General features: G+C 39.8%; 1 protein-coding gene across 1 annotated transcript; it reads right to left on the bottom strand.

Annotated features, from left to right (window-relative positions):
• Window positions 1-8,257: 8,257 nt before the first annotated feature.
• tat (tyrosine aminotransferase) lies at window positions 8,258-17,053 on the bottom strand. The gene is made up of 12 exons (XM_081372154.1): window positions 16,984-17,053; window positions 16,116-16,406; window positions 15,755-15,859; window positions 15,483-15,550; window positions 15,148-15,306; window positions 13,397-13,535; window positions 13,242-13,294; window positions 11,135-11,287; window positions 10,932-11,060; window positions 10,767-10,850; window positions 9,084-9,182; window positions 8,258-8,965 (listed from the first exon to the last, which is right to left on the bottom strand). The coding sequence occupies exons 2-12, from the start codon at window positions 16,369-16,371 to the stop codon at window positions 8,825-8,827; spliced, it is 1,386 nt and encodes a 461-aa protein (XP_081228280.1). The 5' UTR covers window positions 16,372-16,406; window positions 16,984-17,053; the 3' UTR covers window positions 8,258-8,824.
• Window positions 17,054-18,346: the final 1,293 nt, after the last annotated feature.

The raw sequence follows: 18,346 nt of genomic DNA on the forward strand, positions 1-18,346 counted from the left end.
CTAAACGATGCTTATTTGAACATGTAAAAATGCAAAACTTTTCTGTGATGGGAAGGTTTAGAGGCAGAGGTAGGGTTAGGGGATAGAAAATACAGTTTGTGCAGTATAAAAATCATTACGTCTGTGGAAAGTACTCGCAAAGATACTGAAACCTAAATTAAAGTGTAAAAAAAAAAGTTTTCACCTTTCACCTTTAATTACCTTTTAAAAAGGTATAAAAAAGAGCAAAGCTTTGTATTCTGCGTTTCGTGCATCAAACACTCGAGGGCAGCACACTGACACAAAAGCATTTATATCTGCCCAAATCATTCCTGCAACAGATTTTGATTTGTCTAAGAAACCTTAAAAAAACTTAGTCAACCATACAGGGATTTCTCACAAATCCACCTGATTTTCACATCTTGAGGAAGTAAGAGAGTGTAAAAATAATAATAAAAGTCTCTTTCCACCCTTTCCAAAAATCCACCTCCTCTAATCTATTTGTAGGCTATAGCAATCCTTAAAGGCACACTATGCAGTTTCCGTTTTTCTCAAACAGCGACCCCTAGAGTCGCTGTGGTGTACTTGTATTTACCGTTACTGTTGTAAATACCACTAACGCAGAGCCGTCTCTGCACTCTTCCGACCGCGCTTTCTTAGTTTTCTTCGTTGACTCTGCCATGATTCACGTCTGAAATGCGTGCTAGTGTCTTCCATAGAGGCTGCTTCATATGTTGTTGATGTATGTGACATCGTGCCATAAAGCAAGTCGTGATTCTCACGAGATTTGTCAGGGTGCCACCTCTCAAACTTGCATTATAGTGTGCTTTTAAAGTTAAACTATGTAACTTCTTTTGCTCAAAATTAACCACATTGAAAGAATGAGTAAATACAATCAATCAATCCTTCTTCCAAAACGTGTTTTGTCTTACCCTGATTGGCTGATTCACGGTAATCTTTTGTTTTGTCTTACCCTGATTGGCTGATTCACGGTAATCTTTTGTTTTGTCTTACCCTGATTGGCTGATTTGGTGGATTCTGCCTTTGGTAAAGTTTAGTATATGGAAGTGTGCTGTCATACCAGCAACCAGCAGCAACAACATGCAACATCACTCACCATCAAGATGCCCCACCATCGCCACCTCTGCCACTAGTTGGTTACTGCCTTGACACATTTGTTTGCTTGTTTGTCCATAGCGAACATGGGCAACCACACGAGGTCACTGGCAGTAACATTGGATATGGCTCACAAGATAGAGCATGGCACCAAAGAACAGAGTGCATCACATGCTTGGCACTCGGTCCGAAAACCCCGGGTAACAGCGTCACGGTTTAGGGAGGTTTAAAAAGCTTAAAAAACTCCTTGTCACTGACAGATCCTGCATACAGGGATGACACAAAGGTGACCACACCATGTGGTGCCATGCCGATTAACCCCTTGAAGGTGCAGTGGGACTTGTAATTAGAGAAGACTTCACTTTGAAGCAGGAGAGAGAATGGAGTTTGGCAACGCAGTTCCATGCGATCACCACTTGTGTGTCTGGGTAGTCCTGGAACTCATAGATAGGTGAGTCATGGATTTGTGTTCTCATTTTTGTCTTCAAAACTATTTTTTTTGTCTTCTTCACACTTTGTTCTAATGCATCAAATGGAAAAAACAATACAACCAAAACGAAAAATAAAACATTTTTGTAAACATTAGCTACCATTTGTACAGTTAAGTTATCAAACTTTTTAGAGTATCGTACCACCTAAGGCTTTTAAAATCCTTCTGTGTACCCCTTCTCTGCAGTCACACCTTTTTCAGTAAGGGGCAATATTTGCCCCCTTAAATAGATTTTTTCCAGTGCATTTTTTACCTTTACAAATTCCTTTATAAATAATGCTTTAAATTAAAAAAAAATTCAATAGAGAAATATGCAATGATGGTGGCGGCAAGTCACTGTCTTTATGAGTGAGTCATCGAGGCATTCATTCATTCAGTAACGAAGCAAGTGGCTGTAATTATGAATGAATCATTGAAGCATTGACTCTCACGATTTGTTCAAAGTCGCAGATTCATTCACAAACACTGCTGTGTGCTGCTGTTCTGCTGTGGCTTTCGTGGAGCTGTTATTTTGTTGAAAAAAAATAGTGACAATACTGTAAATGTAAACACAGGAGAAGAGTTTAAATTTTAAATCAATCTCTATGCACAGTCTGTGTCTATATGTGTTCTTCATGCTAGTAAGTGCTAAATACCCAATTTTATAAAGGTAGACTACATGGTCGAGAACGGCAGTAGGCTATAGCCAAGGCAGCATTGTTGAGTGAATGCAGTCCGTTTTGACTACAAAAGATGAGGTAATTTGATCGGATGTCATGTATTTACAGCATTTTACCTGCTAGAAATACATGCTCAGTTTTAATGTTATTTTAAGGTGGGGTAGAATTAAATGAACGCAAAACTCAGCATTTTGTTCGCGTACCCCCTTCTGTCACCTCACATACCCCCAGGAATATGGGAGAGCGGGGCACAACCTAACGCGGGGCTAGTTGTAACCATAGACAGTATATAAACTGGACACAGCGACCCCATAGGTTTCAACGGAGAGAAGTGAAGCAGATTAGAAGCCCTCATTTCCTTATTGCCGAGCGTACTGCGCAGACTCAAACTGAGCTTGACGACGTGGATGTGACGTGAGCAGCCTGCCTGACAGTTGTAAGTTTTCTAGTAGCTGTGCCAAACGAAATCTGAACCATTCCCTTCCGAATCTTGCAGAGACGGAAAGCGTGAGTAGGAGCTGTCCATGAGCTAGGAGTAGGAGCAACGTCATGACTCTCTATGGGCTTCTCCCTTGACTTTATCGGACTTTATGCCTCCACGTCCCCCCTGATTGACTGCGAGCTTCTCTTCCTGTCTCTACGGTAATTTCCAGAGAGTCGCGTGGTTATGACGCAATCGTTAGTCTACTTTTACAAAAACTGCTTCTACGGGGCTATAACGTAAGATACAAGGTAATGTACATTGTATCAAATGTACAAAACCTAATGTACAAAATATACATTGTCGTGTTTCTTTAGAAATAAACCATGGACAAATGGAGTCTTTAAACGCCTCAGATGTAAAGTTATTCGCTGTCAAAGTGACGCCAAAATGAATGGGAGTCAATGGGATGCTAACAGCAGGTGAAGGCTTGTTAGCCAATGGCGGCTCCCGGGGGTACCTTCACAATAATATGAAACGCTGCCCCCCTGGTTGTAACACCCTTGTTTTAAATCCTTCCACACATGCTAGCATGACGAAACTGTATTTACTAGATGCCATATCAACAATCTTTAGAGAAAAAATTGCGCCAAAATTCAAATCTTTGGAAGATACCAAAGTCTCCGGCACGGACACCACCGTCTCCGGCACAAACACCAACGTCTCCGGAAAGGACACCGGCACGGACACCACCGTCTCCGACACAGACACCAAAGTCTCCGGCACGGACAAGAAAAGTCTCCGAAAAGGACACCACCGTCTCTGGCACGGACACTAATGTCTCTGGCATGTCTCCGCAGTCTCCGGCACGGGACACCACCCACCGTCTCCGGCAGCGAGACGAATTTGAATTTTTGATTCAAAAAAAAAAAGGGATCATGCCACTCCACTTTTAAAGGCCCTTCATTGGTTGCCAGTGCAATTTAGAATACACTTTAAAATTCTATTATTTGTTTTTAATTTATTGCACAATCAAGCACCTGGCTACCTATCTGACCTGCTGCATCAGTATATCCCCTCAAGAAGCTTAAGATCTGGTGACCAGAATCTTATTTTAATTCCACATTCTAGACTTAAACGTAGAGGTGAGCGTGCCTTTTCGGTAATCGGTCCGCGTCTCTGAAATGACTTGCCAGTGGAAATTCGAATGGCTCCGAGTTTGACTCGACTCGGCTTCGAGTTTTTTAAGTCTCTTTTAAAAACCCATCTGTTTTCTTTGGCTTATTAGGTTTTTATTACTGCCTAATATAATTTTGCTAGTAGTGTGTTTTTTTTTTTATCTGTCTGTTTGTTTTAATTATTTTATAATGCTGTTCTTTTGATGTGAAGCACTTTGGTCAGTCTGTGGCTGTTTTTAATGTGCTATATAAATAAAGTAAACTTGAAACCGTCTCCGGCACAGACACCACCATCTCCGGCACAGACACCACCGTCTCCGGAAAGGACACCACCGTCTCTGGCACGTATCTTCCGGCACGGACACTACCGTCTCCGGAATGGACACCACCGGCACGGACACCACCGTCTCCGGCACGGACACCAGCGTCTCTGGCACGGACACCAGCGTCTCTGGCACGTCTCTGCCGTCTCCGGCACGGACACCACTGTCTCCGGCACGGACACCACCGTCTCTGGAACGGACACCAACGTCTCCAGAAAGGACACCACCGTCTCCGGCACGGACACCACCGTCTCCGGAAAGGACACCACCCTCTCTGGCACGTATCTGCCGGCACGGACACTACCGTCTCCGGAATGGACACCACCGGCACGGACACCACCGTCTCCGGCACAGACACCAGCGTCTCTGGCACGGACACCAGCGTCTCTGGCACGGACACCAGCGTCTCTGGCACGTCTCTGCCGTCTCCGGCACAGACACCACTGTCTCCGGCACGGACACCACCGTCTCTGGAACGGACACCAACGTCTCCAGAAAGGACACCACCGTCTCCGGCACGGACACCAAAGTCTCCGGCACGGACACCACCCACCGGCACGGACACCAATGTCTCCAGAACGGACACCACTGTCTCCGGCACGGACACCACTGTCTCCGGCACGGACACCACCGTCTCTGGAACGGACACCAACGTCTCCAGAAAGGACACCACCGTCTCCGGCACGGACACCAAAGTCTCCGGCACGGACACCACCCACCGGCACGGACACCAATGTCTCCAGAACGGACACCACTGTCTCCGGCACGGACACCACTGTCTCCGGCACGGACACCAAAGTCTCCGGCACGGACACCACCCACCGGCAATACCAATGTCTCCAGAACGGACACCACTGTCTCCGGCACGGACACCACTGTCTCCGGCACGGACACCAACGTCTCCGGCACGGACACCAACGTCTCCGGCACGGACACCACCGTATCCTGAACGGACACCACCGTCTCCGGAAAGGACACCACCGTCTCTGGGACGGACCCCGCCATGGGCACCACCCTCTCCGGAATGGACACCAAAGTCTCCGACATAGACACCGCTGTCTCTGCCATGGACACCAATGTCTCCACCATCATCTCACCATCGTCTCCGGCACGGACACTTATATCAAAAATATCATCTTTTCCATAGCACGTGAAGGCTCCACAAGTCCTCCTGGGAAATTCGTACTTACGAGGTGGGAAGTCGTGTTTACGTTTTCGTTGGAGTAAGATGGCGTTGTACTTTCTCTTAATTAATTACACAAAAATACAGCAAGGCTCAACCTCTAGTTCTAGAAAATGAAGAACAAAGAAATGGGCATCAGTTGTGCTTTGCTTTTTTATGTTTTTAACTAATTTATGAAGCCACTGCAAACTTTATCATTACATTCTTATATTATAATTCCATCATATTCTGTGCAGGCAAATAGCTTTGCGCTGTAAATAGAAAAGCCTGATAATATCACTGCTAAAAAACATGAAGTATTGTGGTATCCCACCATGGCGTTCATGTTCATTCAACTCATAAATACGATCTTTACCAGATGACTTGAACGCACCATAATACAACATCTGTATTATAAACCCCTCTATTTTGCGGTTGGTGTTGGCTTATACCTACCAACGCAACATCATTGCCATAGAAAACAATTCCAGATATTCAGGAAAATGAAAGAGCGCCATGGGACACACAATTCGGACCTGGATAATTTTAGATCATATTCCAATCGGATACACATAGGCGCATGGAGCATGTTAAATCTCGAACCTCCGGAGAATCACAAGGTAAAAAAATGAACAGAGGAGAGTCTGCTGCGATAGAGCTCATAATAAAACAAGAATAAACATTGGCTTGGCTTTTTGGAGATCCTGAGAACTGGGATTTAAAATGTTGTAAATGTGACGCGGAGATGGAATTTTTGTTACTTAAAGCTGCAGTCGGCAAGTCTGGCAGATTGCGTCGACTTAGCCAAAATTTTGCATGTTTACAACTCTCATGCCCCTCCCCCACTACCAACGAGCACCCGCCCATCGTCAGTGCGTGTGAACGCGCACGTCTCTTCAGCATCGATCAGCACCATGGACTCGGAGGTAGGCTGCCCTGGCTAATCTATCCATAGATAGCAATAACCGAGGAATTTGAAGCTTGTTAGTAGATTTTCTCTCCGCCATCACGCTTCGTACAATCTTCAGGCGAACTTCAGGCGTGTCGTGTGCATGTGCGCGTCTGCGCGAGGGAGGGGGATCTGTCTGTGGCGTGTGCACGACCTGTGATTGACAGTCAGATCTCACACCCCCCTGCGCTGATTGGACCCGATCAGAGCCATAGAGAGAAATTTCTCTCTATGGCTCTGGACCCGATGATCCGGGAGCGGTGGATTTTTGCAAAACAAATAACACGCTCCAGATGGAGTTAGAAGCTCGGTTTTTTTTCTAAAACCACTTTGTTCTGTCGGATTATAGTGTCGATTTCACTGAATATGATCAAAAAAATGTTGCCGACGGCAGCTTTAACAGGTGAGTAAGGTATTTTATTGAATTGATAGATTGCCATGTAGCTTTATAACATAGTTCACTGTAAAGGTTTTAGCCTATCTATAGATGGGTTTCCGTTTCTCGAATTACCCATGTATCCCCTGCGGCGCGCCGCCATGTTGTGTGTCAAAGCTGTCATGCTCATGTTTACTGCCTTTTCATTTACCCAAGTATTTTTGACTCTTTTGTGTTGAGATAACGATGACAAATTCGTCCAAACCTGGCGACAAGGTGAAGGTTATTTACAGGGACACATTAGATGATGTTTGCAAGGCAAGATATGATGAGAAATTGAGTTATATTGATGGAAGGGATCCTTACTCAATGTCGAAAGAGGACTGGTCCTGCGGCGTACCCCGATATTCAGGAAATGGACATTGCCAAGTATCTCATCCACACCGTTAGTGCGTACACTTTTGAATTTTTGTCCCGCCAAAGTCTTATTTGATCGGTGAGTAATGTAGATGAACTGCTGCGCTTGTGACAGGGCCCATGTTTAACTGAAAGAACGAGCAGAGAGAGAGAGAGAGAGAGACGGTCGCGCGCGCGCACTCCCTCTCTCTTCGGAGCCAGGCGAAAGTGTAAACAAGACTTCACTGTCTCCAAACTAAGCGCTGTCTTGCTCTCTGGAGCCCTGCATTGACGGTTCACATCGCTGTAGCCAGGCGGCTGATAATCTGCACAGCCCTTATTATACGGTACATTTAGACTCAAGAGACAACACCATCTGGGTAACAACAACACAACACAACGCTCCGAACTAATTTAGTGTAGGAGAGAGATGGAGAGCAGAGGCACTGAGCGATGTGTTCCAGGTGTAACGTTAGCCTCTGCCTCTGGCTCGACCAGCTGATGTGGCCACAGAGAAGTTAAGTGATGAAGGTGGACAATCGTCAGAGTGTGCTTCTGCCCAGCCAACACCTCTCAAGGGCTGTGTCGATAGTAGCCGCCTGGGTACACCGATTTGACATCCGATGAGAGCTAGCGCATTTAGCTAGCCCATCTTGGAAATGATTAGATAAAGTGTCACATCTCCAGAGCACAAAATCTTTAAATGTTCACAAGAGCAGCACTGAACATTAACTCCAGCCAAACGGAGAATAATCGTATGATTTTCATGATCAGAATAATGCATGATTATCATGCTCCGTAACACAAATGCTTGACACACTTGACACACAAGATGGCGCCGTAAGGAGTTGCGGGAGAAATGTGACGTCATCGTAAATCTATCTAGTGAAGGGTCACGGTTGCTGTAGCACTGTGCTGGAATTGTGCCAAAGAAGTGCCATATCTAATGGGTATACAGTCAGTAATGTCTTCAGCTAGTCAGCTTAAGATCTAAACTGGTCATATCTCTTAAGCCTAGTATTGAGTGTTTTATGAGCAGTAGGACAACCATATTCATCCGCACAGTTACGCAGAGCCGAAGCACAACCAAACAATGTTCTTCTGCAAAATGCATCCAGTTTTGTTTTTAACTGCTAGATGGCCGAAAGTTACACAGTGTACCTTTAATAATAATAATAGATTTGCACCAATAAGACATTAAAAATGTTGCTCCTTAAAGAACTCATGAGATACAATTTTATTTAAATAATTTTTGAGGTGTAACAATTGAAAACAAAAATCTAAAGAACATTAGATGTCATATGAGTGCCATATATGTCATTTTGAGTGGTTGAGCATGCAAATTAAACATATGCACTACAAATGTTCTATTCCTAAAACATCACATATAGGATAAATACAGTACTTCACATCATGCAAGTTACACACAAAATTACTTTATGGTTTGGTCACAAGCCTTCCCAAACCACAATGTCTTTTACGGTGTAAGAAAAGAGACTACAATATTTTATAACGATGGAAAAATATTTATACAGTAACCCCCAAACCACCTATCCTCCCACCCCTTCCCTATGTAATACTAGCACATATAAAAAATATAAATATGTTGCTTGCATAGAACTTTGGGTTTCCTGAAAAGAAAAATATTCAATTGTCACATGTAATGCACATAACTGTGTCCTCTCTTTTAACAATTTCATTCATTTTGCACCTTTGGACACCACTTTTCTTTTGACCTTTCTTATCCTCTTTTGACCTTTCATTCTTTGTCTCTTTCACTGGTCTAGTTCGTGACTGTCTAGGCTCCGAGGTAGGTAGTGACGTGAGCAGAATTCTCTGATCCGAATGCATGCCTCAATCATCATGTCCTCCGGGACTGTCACTACAATTCGGAAGAAGTTTGGATATTCAAATGCCTGCAGCGAGAAACAACATGGGTGTCAGAATTGAAATATAAAAAGGGTGGAACCAAGCTTTGGTCAGACAATAAAGTGAACGAAGAAATAAGGTAAAAAAGGGAGATGAATAATTCACCGTAGCGGGCAAACAGAACACAGATTGCTCAGTGACCAGCCGTTCAGTGAACTCCACATCATTCTGGAATTCTGGGAAGTGTTCAATCTCGATCCCCACCTGAGAATGAGCCAGCATAAAATACATTTAACCTTTGCTAACTTGCAACTTTGCACTCTTTGCAAACATGCTTACTTCTTAATATGGACGTCCTGGTGAGCAAATGTGCCAAGTATCTATCAGGCCATTTAAAGGGATAGTTAACCCAAAAATGAAAATTCTGACATTATTTACTCAAATTTATGTTGTTTCAAAAAGCACCATTGAAGTATACATAAAAACAGCAGAAAATGTATTATTATTTCAAGTCTGATCTTTTCACTGAATCTGTCAATCCAGTTCACAAAACCTAAATGAAAAACCTGTTCAACTTGCTGACCGGTCAATAAGTTCAACTCACTGACGTGATTCGGGCACAAAGTTTACAGTTGGCATGAACAAAACTTCACCCAGTTTTATTTTTTAAATGCGTGTTATTGATCTTATTGTTAATGATTTATCCATGCATACAGTACCAGTCAAAAGTTTGGAAACATTACTATTTTTAATGTTTTTGAAAGAAGTCTCTTATGCTCATCAAGCCTGCAGTTAAAAAAAATTACAAATAAAAAAAAACAGTAATATTATGAAATATTATTACAATTTAAAATAATGGTTCTCTTTTTTAATATACTTTAAAATGTAATTTATTTTTGTGATGCAAAGCTGAATTTTCATCAGCAAGTACTCCAGTCTTTGGTGTCTTATGATCCTTCAGAAATCATTCTAATATGCTGATTTATGATCAATGTTGGAAACAGTTGTGCTGCTTAATATTTTTTTTATAACCTGAGATACTTTTTTCAGGATTATTTGATGAATAAAAAGTTAAAAAGAACTGTATTTATTTAGAATAGAAATCTTTTGTAACAATATACACTACCGTTCAAAAGTTTGGGAACAATAACTATTTTTTTTAAGAAATTAGTACTTTAATTCAACAAGGATGCGTTAAATTGATAAAAGGTGATGGTAACGATTTATATTGTTAGAAATGTTTTTATTTTGAATAAATGCTGTTTTTATGAATAAATGCTGTTAACGTTTTACTCATCAATGAATCCTGAAAAAAGTATTCCAAAAAAATATATTAAACAGCACAACTGTTTCCATCATTGATAATAACCAAGTATCAAATCATCATATTAGAATGATTTCTGAAGGATCATAAGACACCAAAGACTGGAGTACTTGCTGATGAAAATTCAGCTTTGCATCACAAAAATAAATTACATTTTAAAATATATTAAAAAAGAGAACCATTATTTTAAATTGTAATAATATTTCATAATATTACTGTTTTTTTGGGGTTTTGAGCATAAGAGACTTCTTTCAAAAACATTAAAAATAGTAATGTTTCCAAACTTTTGACTGGTACTGTACGTTTTCTTTGTTTTGACGTTTTCTTTGTTGTTCTTGCGTTCAGATATGCCTCCATCCAATCAACAACCGATGCATCATGTTTGATAATCTGTTTCACTAGGATGTGCATCACAATAAAGGAGATACAGTATATCTCGCTACTTCTGTTCCATCATGACTTCAACAGATCTCTGAAGGGAGGTTAATTCACTTAAATTTCAGTACCACTTTAATTACACTCACCATAATGTACATGGCTCCTGATGGCATCACTGGATTCAACCCGGGAACAGTTGACAACTCTGAGAAACATATCTCAGAGTTTGACTGAAGAGAATCATAAAAAGTGTGTTATTGTCAGAGTCAGATGCCGAATAGCTTTTCTCTCTGAAGCTCTACTCCTCTTACCTTGAGGAAACTGATGGTGCTTTGGTAGAACTCTGGTGGCGTGTCATTCAAAATGCTTTCTAATGCTCCCTGAACCACAGTACAGGGTCCTAAAATGCGTTGGCTTAGTTTCACAAGACCCTCTCGAATCTAAATTGAATATAAGCATTATTGTTTTTTTTTTGTATTTCATTCTCTGTTACAAGTGAGAGGCTAATACTTACTCCGGTTCCAAATATATTGTTACGATCATGAATGAGGATCCAGCCCATCCTCCAGCCAGGCACCAACCAGCGCTTGGCCAGACCTCCACAGGATAGGATGGGCACGTCACTGCTGAGAGGTGCCAAAGACTGAAAATCACAGCCAGAGAAAACCTGCAGAATGACAGCCAACTCATTACAACGTTGTATAATAAGAAATTATCCTTATAATTTGCAAGATACAGTAGATGATATTCAAAACTTTGGGGTCAGTCAGATTTTGTTTTGTTTTTGAATAAGTCTCTTATGCTCACCAAGGCTGCAATTATTTTATCAGAAATACTGCAAAAACTGTAATATTGTGAAATTGTGTCAGTACTCCAGTCTTTAGTGTCACATGATCCTTCAGAAATCATTCTAATATGCTGATTTGGTGCAAAAAAAACATTTGTTATTTTTATCAATATTGAACAGTTACTTAATATTTTTGTAGAAAACCATGATGCATTTTCTAGGATTCTTTGATGAACAAAGTTAAACATTTATTTGAAAAAAAAAAGTTTTGTAATGTAAATGTTGTTACTGTCACCTATGATCAATTTCAAATGCATAGTTTCTTTAAAAAATCTTACAGACATATATACATACATATATATATATATATATATATATATATATATATATATATATATATATATATATATATATATATATATATAAACAGTTTTCTATTTTAATATATTTTAAAATGTAATTTATTCCAGTGATGCAAAGCTGAATTTTCAGCATCATTACTCCAGTCTTCAATGTCACATGATTCTTCAGAAATCATTCTAATATGCTGCTCAAGAAACGTTTATAAAAGACTTTTAAAAACATTAAAAATCTTACCGATCCCAAACTTTTGAATGGCAGTGTGTATATATATATATATACCTGCTACCTGCAACTGCTTTTACATTATATTTCTTTACTTTTTTGCGCAGACAATTGTGAAGCTAACATACTATTACTGTTAGTTGATTTCTAGAAACTTCTGCATGCTGTTACCATGCAGAACATGGACATTTAGAAAGGGTTTTGAGAAAGTTACAAGGGTAGTTAGAGGGAGGGAATTCCTTTCTTGTAGCTGTTTTGCAGTTGTCCACCTGGCTCTAATTACGATTATGGCTTTATGTCTGGGAGATGGATCCGCCCCATCTCCCATTGGCTAAGATACTGTAATTTGCGGTGTTGGCCCTATTTCACAAGCTCAAATGTATAAGTATGTTTTGTTGCTGTTGGTTTTTAACAGGGTCCAGACATCGAGGCCACAAGGGGTGCACAGTACTGTACCAGATGGAACTCAAAAACACATCTAGACAGTCAACGTGCAACCTACAATGAAACAAGCGGCCCCTTCTTCTGCCGCCTCTAATGTCATCTTCACACATGCTCACATGCTCGAACCACAAACACATGCGTTGAAAAATGCATAGTCATTGGGGTGATGACTCCGATACTAAGCTGAAAAGGCACCATTCTCCACATTCTCTATAGGCCACGACTGTCCAGAGTTGTGGACCTGTTGCCCCCAGCTCTACCTTCACTGTCCTTCATGACCTAAAGCTCAAAATGCGGTCAGGCTTCCATTCACCACACACACAACTCTAATCCTTCCAGTGCTGATGTGGTTTCCACTGCTGGTCGAGGCTGAGCTGAGCCAGGAAAATGCACGCCATCCAACAAGAGGATGTTTACTACAGTTGCAGTACACTAAAAAGATTCCAAAAAGGGTTTTCATAGTAATGCCATAGAAGAACCCCTTTTGATTCCTGATTTTGTTCTTAGTGTGAAGAACATCGTAATAATCTGAAGAAAACAAAGTAGCTTTTGTGCAGCATAAAGTTTATGTGCATATTAAAGGTTCTTAATAGAGTGTACTAAAAGTTGAAAAGTGTCTTGCAAGTAAGCCAGACTCAGACAAGTCATTTAACAGGGGTCATAGGTGAGCTTAGAGTGTGAAGACCACTGTGAGAAGACCTGAGGTCTGTCCCTCATCAAAGATGCTTGAAAGAGCTTGAAAAAAAAGTTCTAAGAAAGAAAATGCATCATCATGCAGGCGTTTCCGTATTCATTGTGAGCTCACCATGTCTCCATAGATCTCATCAGCAAGGATAGGGATGCAGTTTCTTGACGCCACTAGGCCACACAAAATAATTGCCGATTAATATCATGGAATCTTTCTTTTTGAGATACACATTGTTCATATATTATTTGATTAGAGTAAATCAGTGCATTTACCGGAAAGTATCTTATGCAGGTGATCTTTGGAGAACACTGAGCCACACGGATTGGATGGGTTGTTGACGATCATGCAGGCTGTTTTATCATCAATCAGGCTCTCCAAGTGCTGAAGATCAATCTTCCAGGACTTCTCCGGCTAAAGGATCAAAAGATCAACTGACGTTAGAAAGAAATTCATCTTAGGCATGATAAAGTCATCGCTATAGACAAGAGGTATTGTAGAAACTTGATAAAAGGGATTATGTAAGCACTAAAGAATACTAAAACTATTAAATTCAACAGAAATGCTTTTAAATATTAAATATTATTCCTCCCTGAATTGTAATAGGATCACATATAATCATTTATCTATAATGTATACATTAAATAAAATTTTGGTATGTTTTAGCTTACCTCAAGGGCATCCAAGATGTAGGTGTCTTTTTTTCCGCAGTAGTTTCAATTTTGATATTTTTAGGTCAAACTGTTCTTGTCTGTCAGTCGTATAATGCAGGTCTATGGTCACTGTCGCAAAGAGCATGCACAGAGTCCAAATTAAACAATTCCCCATCGTCCAAATTAAACAATTCCCCATCGTAAGTACACATTGATGGCCTAAGACACGAAACGAGCGGTTTGTGTGAGAAAACGAACAGTATTTATATCGTTTTTAGCTCTTATACACAGCCACGTCCAAGTGATCTGAGGGCGCGCGCATCCTGGTGTGTGACATGTACACAGACTGTGCATAGATATATACGATAGATGTCGCCTTAAAGACATTCGTTCCTATGAACTGCCATAGCTAAGGCGACATCTACTGTATATATCTATGCACCAGTCTGCGCACACGTCACACAGCAGGAAGCGTGCGCGCCCTCAGATCACTTGGACGTGGCTGTGTTACAAGAGGTATAAACTATATAAATACTGTTCGTTTTCTCACACTAACCGCTCGTTTCGTGTCTTAGGCCATCAATGTGTACTTACGATGGGGAATTGTTTAATTTGGACGATGGGGAATTGTTTAATTTGGACGATGGGGAATTGTTTTAATTTGGACTCTGTGCATGCTCTTTGAGACAGTGACCATAGACCTGCATTATACGACTGACAGACAAGAACGGTTTGACCTAAAAATATCAAAATTGAAACTACTGCGGAAAAAGACACCTACATCTTGGATGCCCTTGAGGTAAGCTAAAACATACCAAAATTTATTTTCAAATTGAACTATCCCTTTAAAGCCTACAGAACAACAGTGGTATTATTGAGAGTGTTATTTGCATGTGCGTGTGTGTGACATATATGGTTGTTTTCAATGATCGGTCCCAGATGTGAACCATATAGCAATGACACAGCATTTTCCCCCATCCACTCCACAAACCGTCCAATAGTATTGTACGCCCCCTGCCACCCCCTCTCGTGTACACTCGCTGCAAAAAATTATTTTCCAGTCCAAATATCTAAAACTTAAATCAAGATGCATTTACTAGACAAGTAAAATGCCAAGTTTATATCTTTTGCAATTTTACTTATCTATTGCATCTTGATTAAATCATTTTGAGATATTTGGACAGGAAACAAGACAAAAATACTAAGTAAGAATAGCATTTTTTTTATAGTGAGCTGAAAGTGCATATTTTTTCCCTATGTTGCAATAACAGAAATGTCCTTCTAAAAGAGTCAGTTACTTTTTTACAATTTGTTTCATGTTTTCAGACTACATGTGCATCTGATGATGGACTTTGTATGTGTGATTTACTCACCAGAAGATTGTAGTGCTTCACTTGGATGCCCATAGACACTGCCAGTGTCTTATAGAGGGAGAATCCAGGACGTGGAATTAAGATATTGTCCCCTGGGTTACACAACACGCTGATGGCCAACTCTATAGCCTGGCTACATCCACTGGCTAAGATCACATCCTACAGATATATATATACACATATATATTAAAAATCATGAATTTTTACTCATCATCTATTTGCAAAAGCATTATATGTAAACATCCTGCAGCCATGGAATATATACTTTGGAATAAAATGGACTGATAAACTAAATAAATCGAAATGATAAAATAATCATGATGGATGTGACGCACTTTGCCTTCCAGCGGAGCTTCTGGACAGCTGTAGAAGTTTGCAACAGCATCTCTGCTCTTTTGGTAACCTGTTAATGTTATTCAAAATGCGGAAATTATTTTTGATGAAGCGCAAAGCATAATACACTTTTTATCAGAGAGGAATATTTTATTGTTGTATACAAAATTCAGCAATTAACTTCTCCACACAAACACACACACACACACACACACACACACACACACACACACACACACACACACACACACACACACACAAGTGTAAATCTTACCAACTGAAGGAGCATAGCCATTGAATTTGTGTGAGTCAATGGCCTCCTTCATTGCCTGCAAAACAGTGTCATCTGTTGGCAAGTTCCCAAACACAGTAGGGTCACCTGGAGGAAGTCGGAAGCATACATTTACATTGCATTTTTGACACAAGTTAAACGAGACAAGAAAACAAACATTAAGCATGTCATGAAATCCAAAACATTGTAAAATAATACGAGTATAGACTAAATAAAATGGCAAACTAAGAACACCTTACATACTATTTTTAAGTTGCTGTTTCTCTATAACTAAGCATCATCCATTTTTTTAAACACTGGATCACACTATAATGGATGCATTTGTTGTTGACTCACAACTTACCAATAGACAGAGCAATCATGGGTTTCTCGGGGTTGGGAGTGAGTTTCATCCCGTCCACTATGGCTCGGATGGGGTTGAGTGTTTTCTTGGACATCTCGGAGGGTCTGACGTTCCATCTCGGCCGGTTGCTCTTCAGTTTGGCTGGGTTAACACTCACATGAGTCCGCACGCTTAAATGATGCACATCGTTCCCGTTCATTCCATTGCCGTGGATGCCATTGTTCAGGGCTCCGTTCATTTTTACCACAAAAGACATTTTCTTGGTCTATGCACTTTTGAGAAAGATGACGTCTAAAGAATGAAAAATATGACATTGAAAGAGTAGCATAAAATATGTTAACGAATACTTACGCATAAATATGTTTTACGTTTAGGCTATATGGGGTTCGGACTGTCGACAAAAACAAAATGTATTTTATTTCAGTATTATTATTTTACTTAATTTATTTACTTACATAAGTGTGAATTTTAACAAATAGTTTTTCAGCAACCACAAAAACAGAGTTCGGTTAAAAAAAATTGCGGCAAATTTACTGACAGAAACTACAGAAATCAGACAAACACCATGAAAAATGCTAATATGACAAAATAGCCTAATATTCTAAATAATCTGATTAATATATGACTGCAGAATTGTATTCGCCTTTTGTCTAATATGTGACACAAATCTAAAATATCAAAAAGCAATAGACCTATTGAAACTTCTGTTGTTTAAAATAATTATGCAAAAAAAAAAAAAAAAGCAATAGCCTAATAATTTTGTATCTATTTTAAACACTATAATAATTATAATAAAAACGAATAGGTCTATAAATGGTAGTTTTAAAATCAATATAGGCCTACATAACTTAAAATGTAACATAAATACCTTATTAAGCAGCTTTTTATTAAAAAAAATCACGCTCCAATGGCTGGGATTGAGATAAATAGGTAAATATGTGCATAGATTGACATAAACCGAATTTATACAGAACCCCCAAAATGGGTGTTGAACCTTATCCATATTTTCATTGGTGGAGACTGAGGGCAGTCCAAAACTCCCCCGTTACATCATAAGTCTAAAATTCTGTAGTTTTGGGGTTTAACCTCCTCCTCTTTCTATAAGCTGCGGTGATGCACATGATCTATGCACACGATCTGATGCGTAAACGCGCGTGAATGCACATGGGGCTTTGGATTTTTTTCTTTCAGGTGAATATTACTGCCTAACTTAATAATTAAAAAAAAATATATATATTTTTTTTTAATTTGTCGCACCTGTTTCCAGGGTGCATTTATATCAATTACAAATGTGAGAAACAAAGAACAGTTTAGGTTTAACACTAGTATTTTTCAGAATCTCGATAATGTTCTCATATCATCAAGAATCATTTGAAGAGTATTCTCTACAGCTGTAATGAGAATGAAAGGGGCTGGTTGCCACATTTGTCTTACATAAGTAAGTCAAGCCCACATTTTTAGGGGGGCTGGAATGGTTTTATTAGTGCCAACACTGCAACTATAAGACCATTCTGCTATTATGCAGCTAAAATTATCATGTGCAAAGCCTTTTGCCAGCAATCCAATATGGAAAAATCTAACTTCTCTGTGAAGTATCTCCCACCATCATGCAAATGATCAAATAAACATTTAGCACATTGGTGTTATGTCTTGTTTTCTATTAAAAGGATAGTTCACCCAAAAATGAAAATTCTGTCATCATATACTCACCCTCAAGTTGTTTCAAACCTGTATGAATTTCTTTTTTCTGCTGAACACAAAAGAAGATATTTTGAAAAATGTCTGTAACCAAACAGTTGATGTGTCCATTTACTTCCATAGTAGGAAAAAAAAATACTATGGAAGTAAATGGACACATCAACTGTTTGGTTACAGACATTTTTCAAAATATCTTCTTTTGTGTTCAGCAGAAAAAAGAAATTCATACAGGTCTGAAACAACTTGAGGGTGAGTATATGATGACAGAATTTTCATTTTTGGGTGAACTATCCCTTTAATGTGACGTCTAGTTAAAAGATAAAACAACTTGGAATCTTTTCAACAAACTGGTTTTGTAAGCTCGATCAATCAAACCCAGTCATTCAAAACAGTTCATTTGGAAAGCTCCAATCTCAATTCACTGTAACTATGGAAAAGAGCGACAATCACATTTCCTTTTTGTGTTTCACATAAAGTAAACAAAGTCAAAAGGGTTTGGAACATGAGGTAAATAATGACAAAATTTTCATTTT

The sequence above is a fragment of the Scardinius erythrophthalmus genome (genome assembly GCF_964197995.2).
Source record: "Scardinius erythrophthalmus genome assembly, chromosome: 8".
Taxonomy (NCBI): domain Eukaryota; kingdom Metazoa; phylum Chordata; class Actinopteri; order Cypriniformes; family Leuciscidae; genus Scardinius; species Scardinius erythrophthalmus.

Bases quoted from the DNA above. Each gene is read 5' to 3' on its own strand.
- tat (XM_081372154.1), bottom strand. From the start codon at position 16,371: ATGTCTTTTGTGGTAAAAATGAACGGAGCCCTGAACAATGGCATCCAC. The intron at 15,860-16,115 runs GTAAGTTGTGAG...GACTTCCTCCAG, and splicing joins CATGATTGCTCTGTCTATTG to GTGACCCTACTGTGTTTGGG. The intron at 11,288-13,241 runs GTGAGCTCACAA...GTCATTCTGCAG, and splicing joins ATGAGATCTATGGAGACATG to GTTTTCTCTGGCTGTGATTT.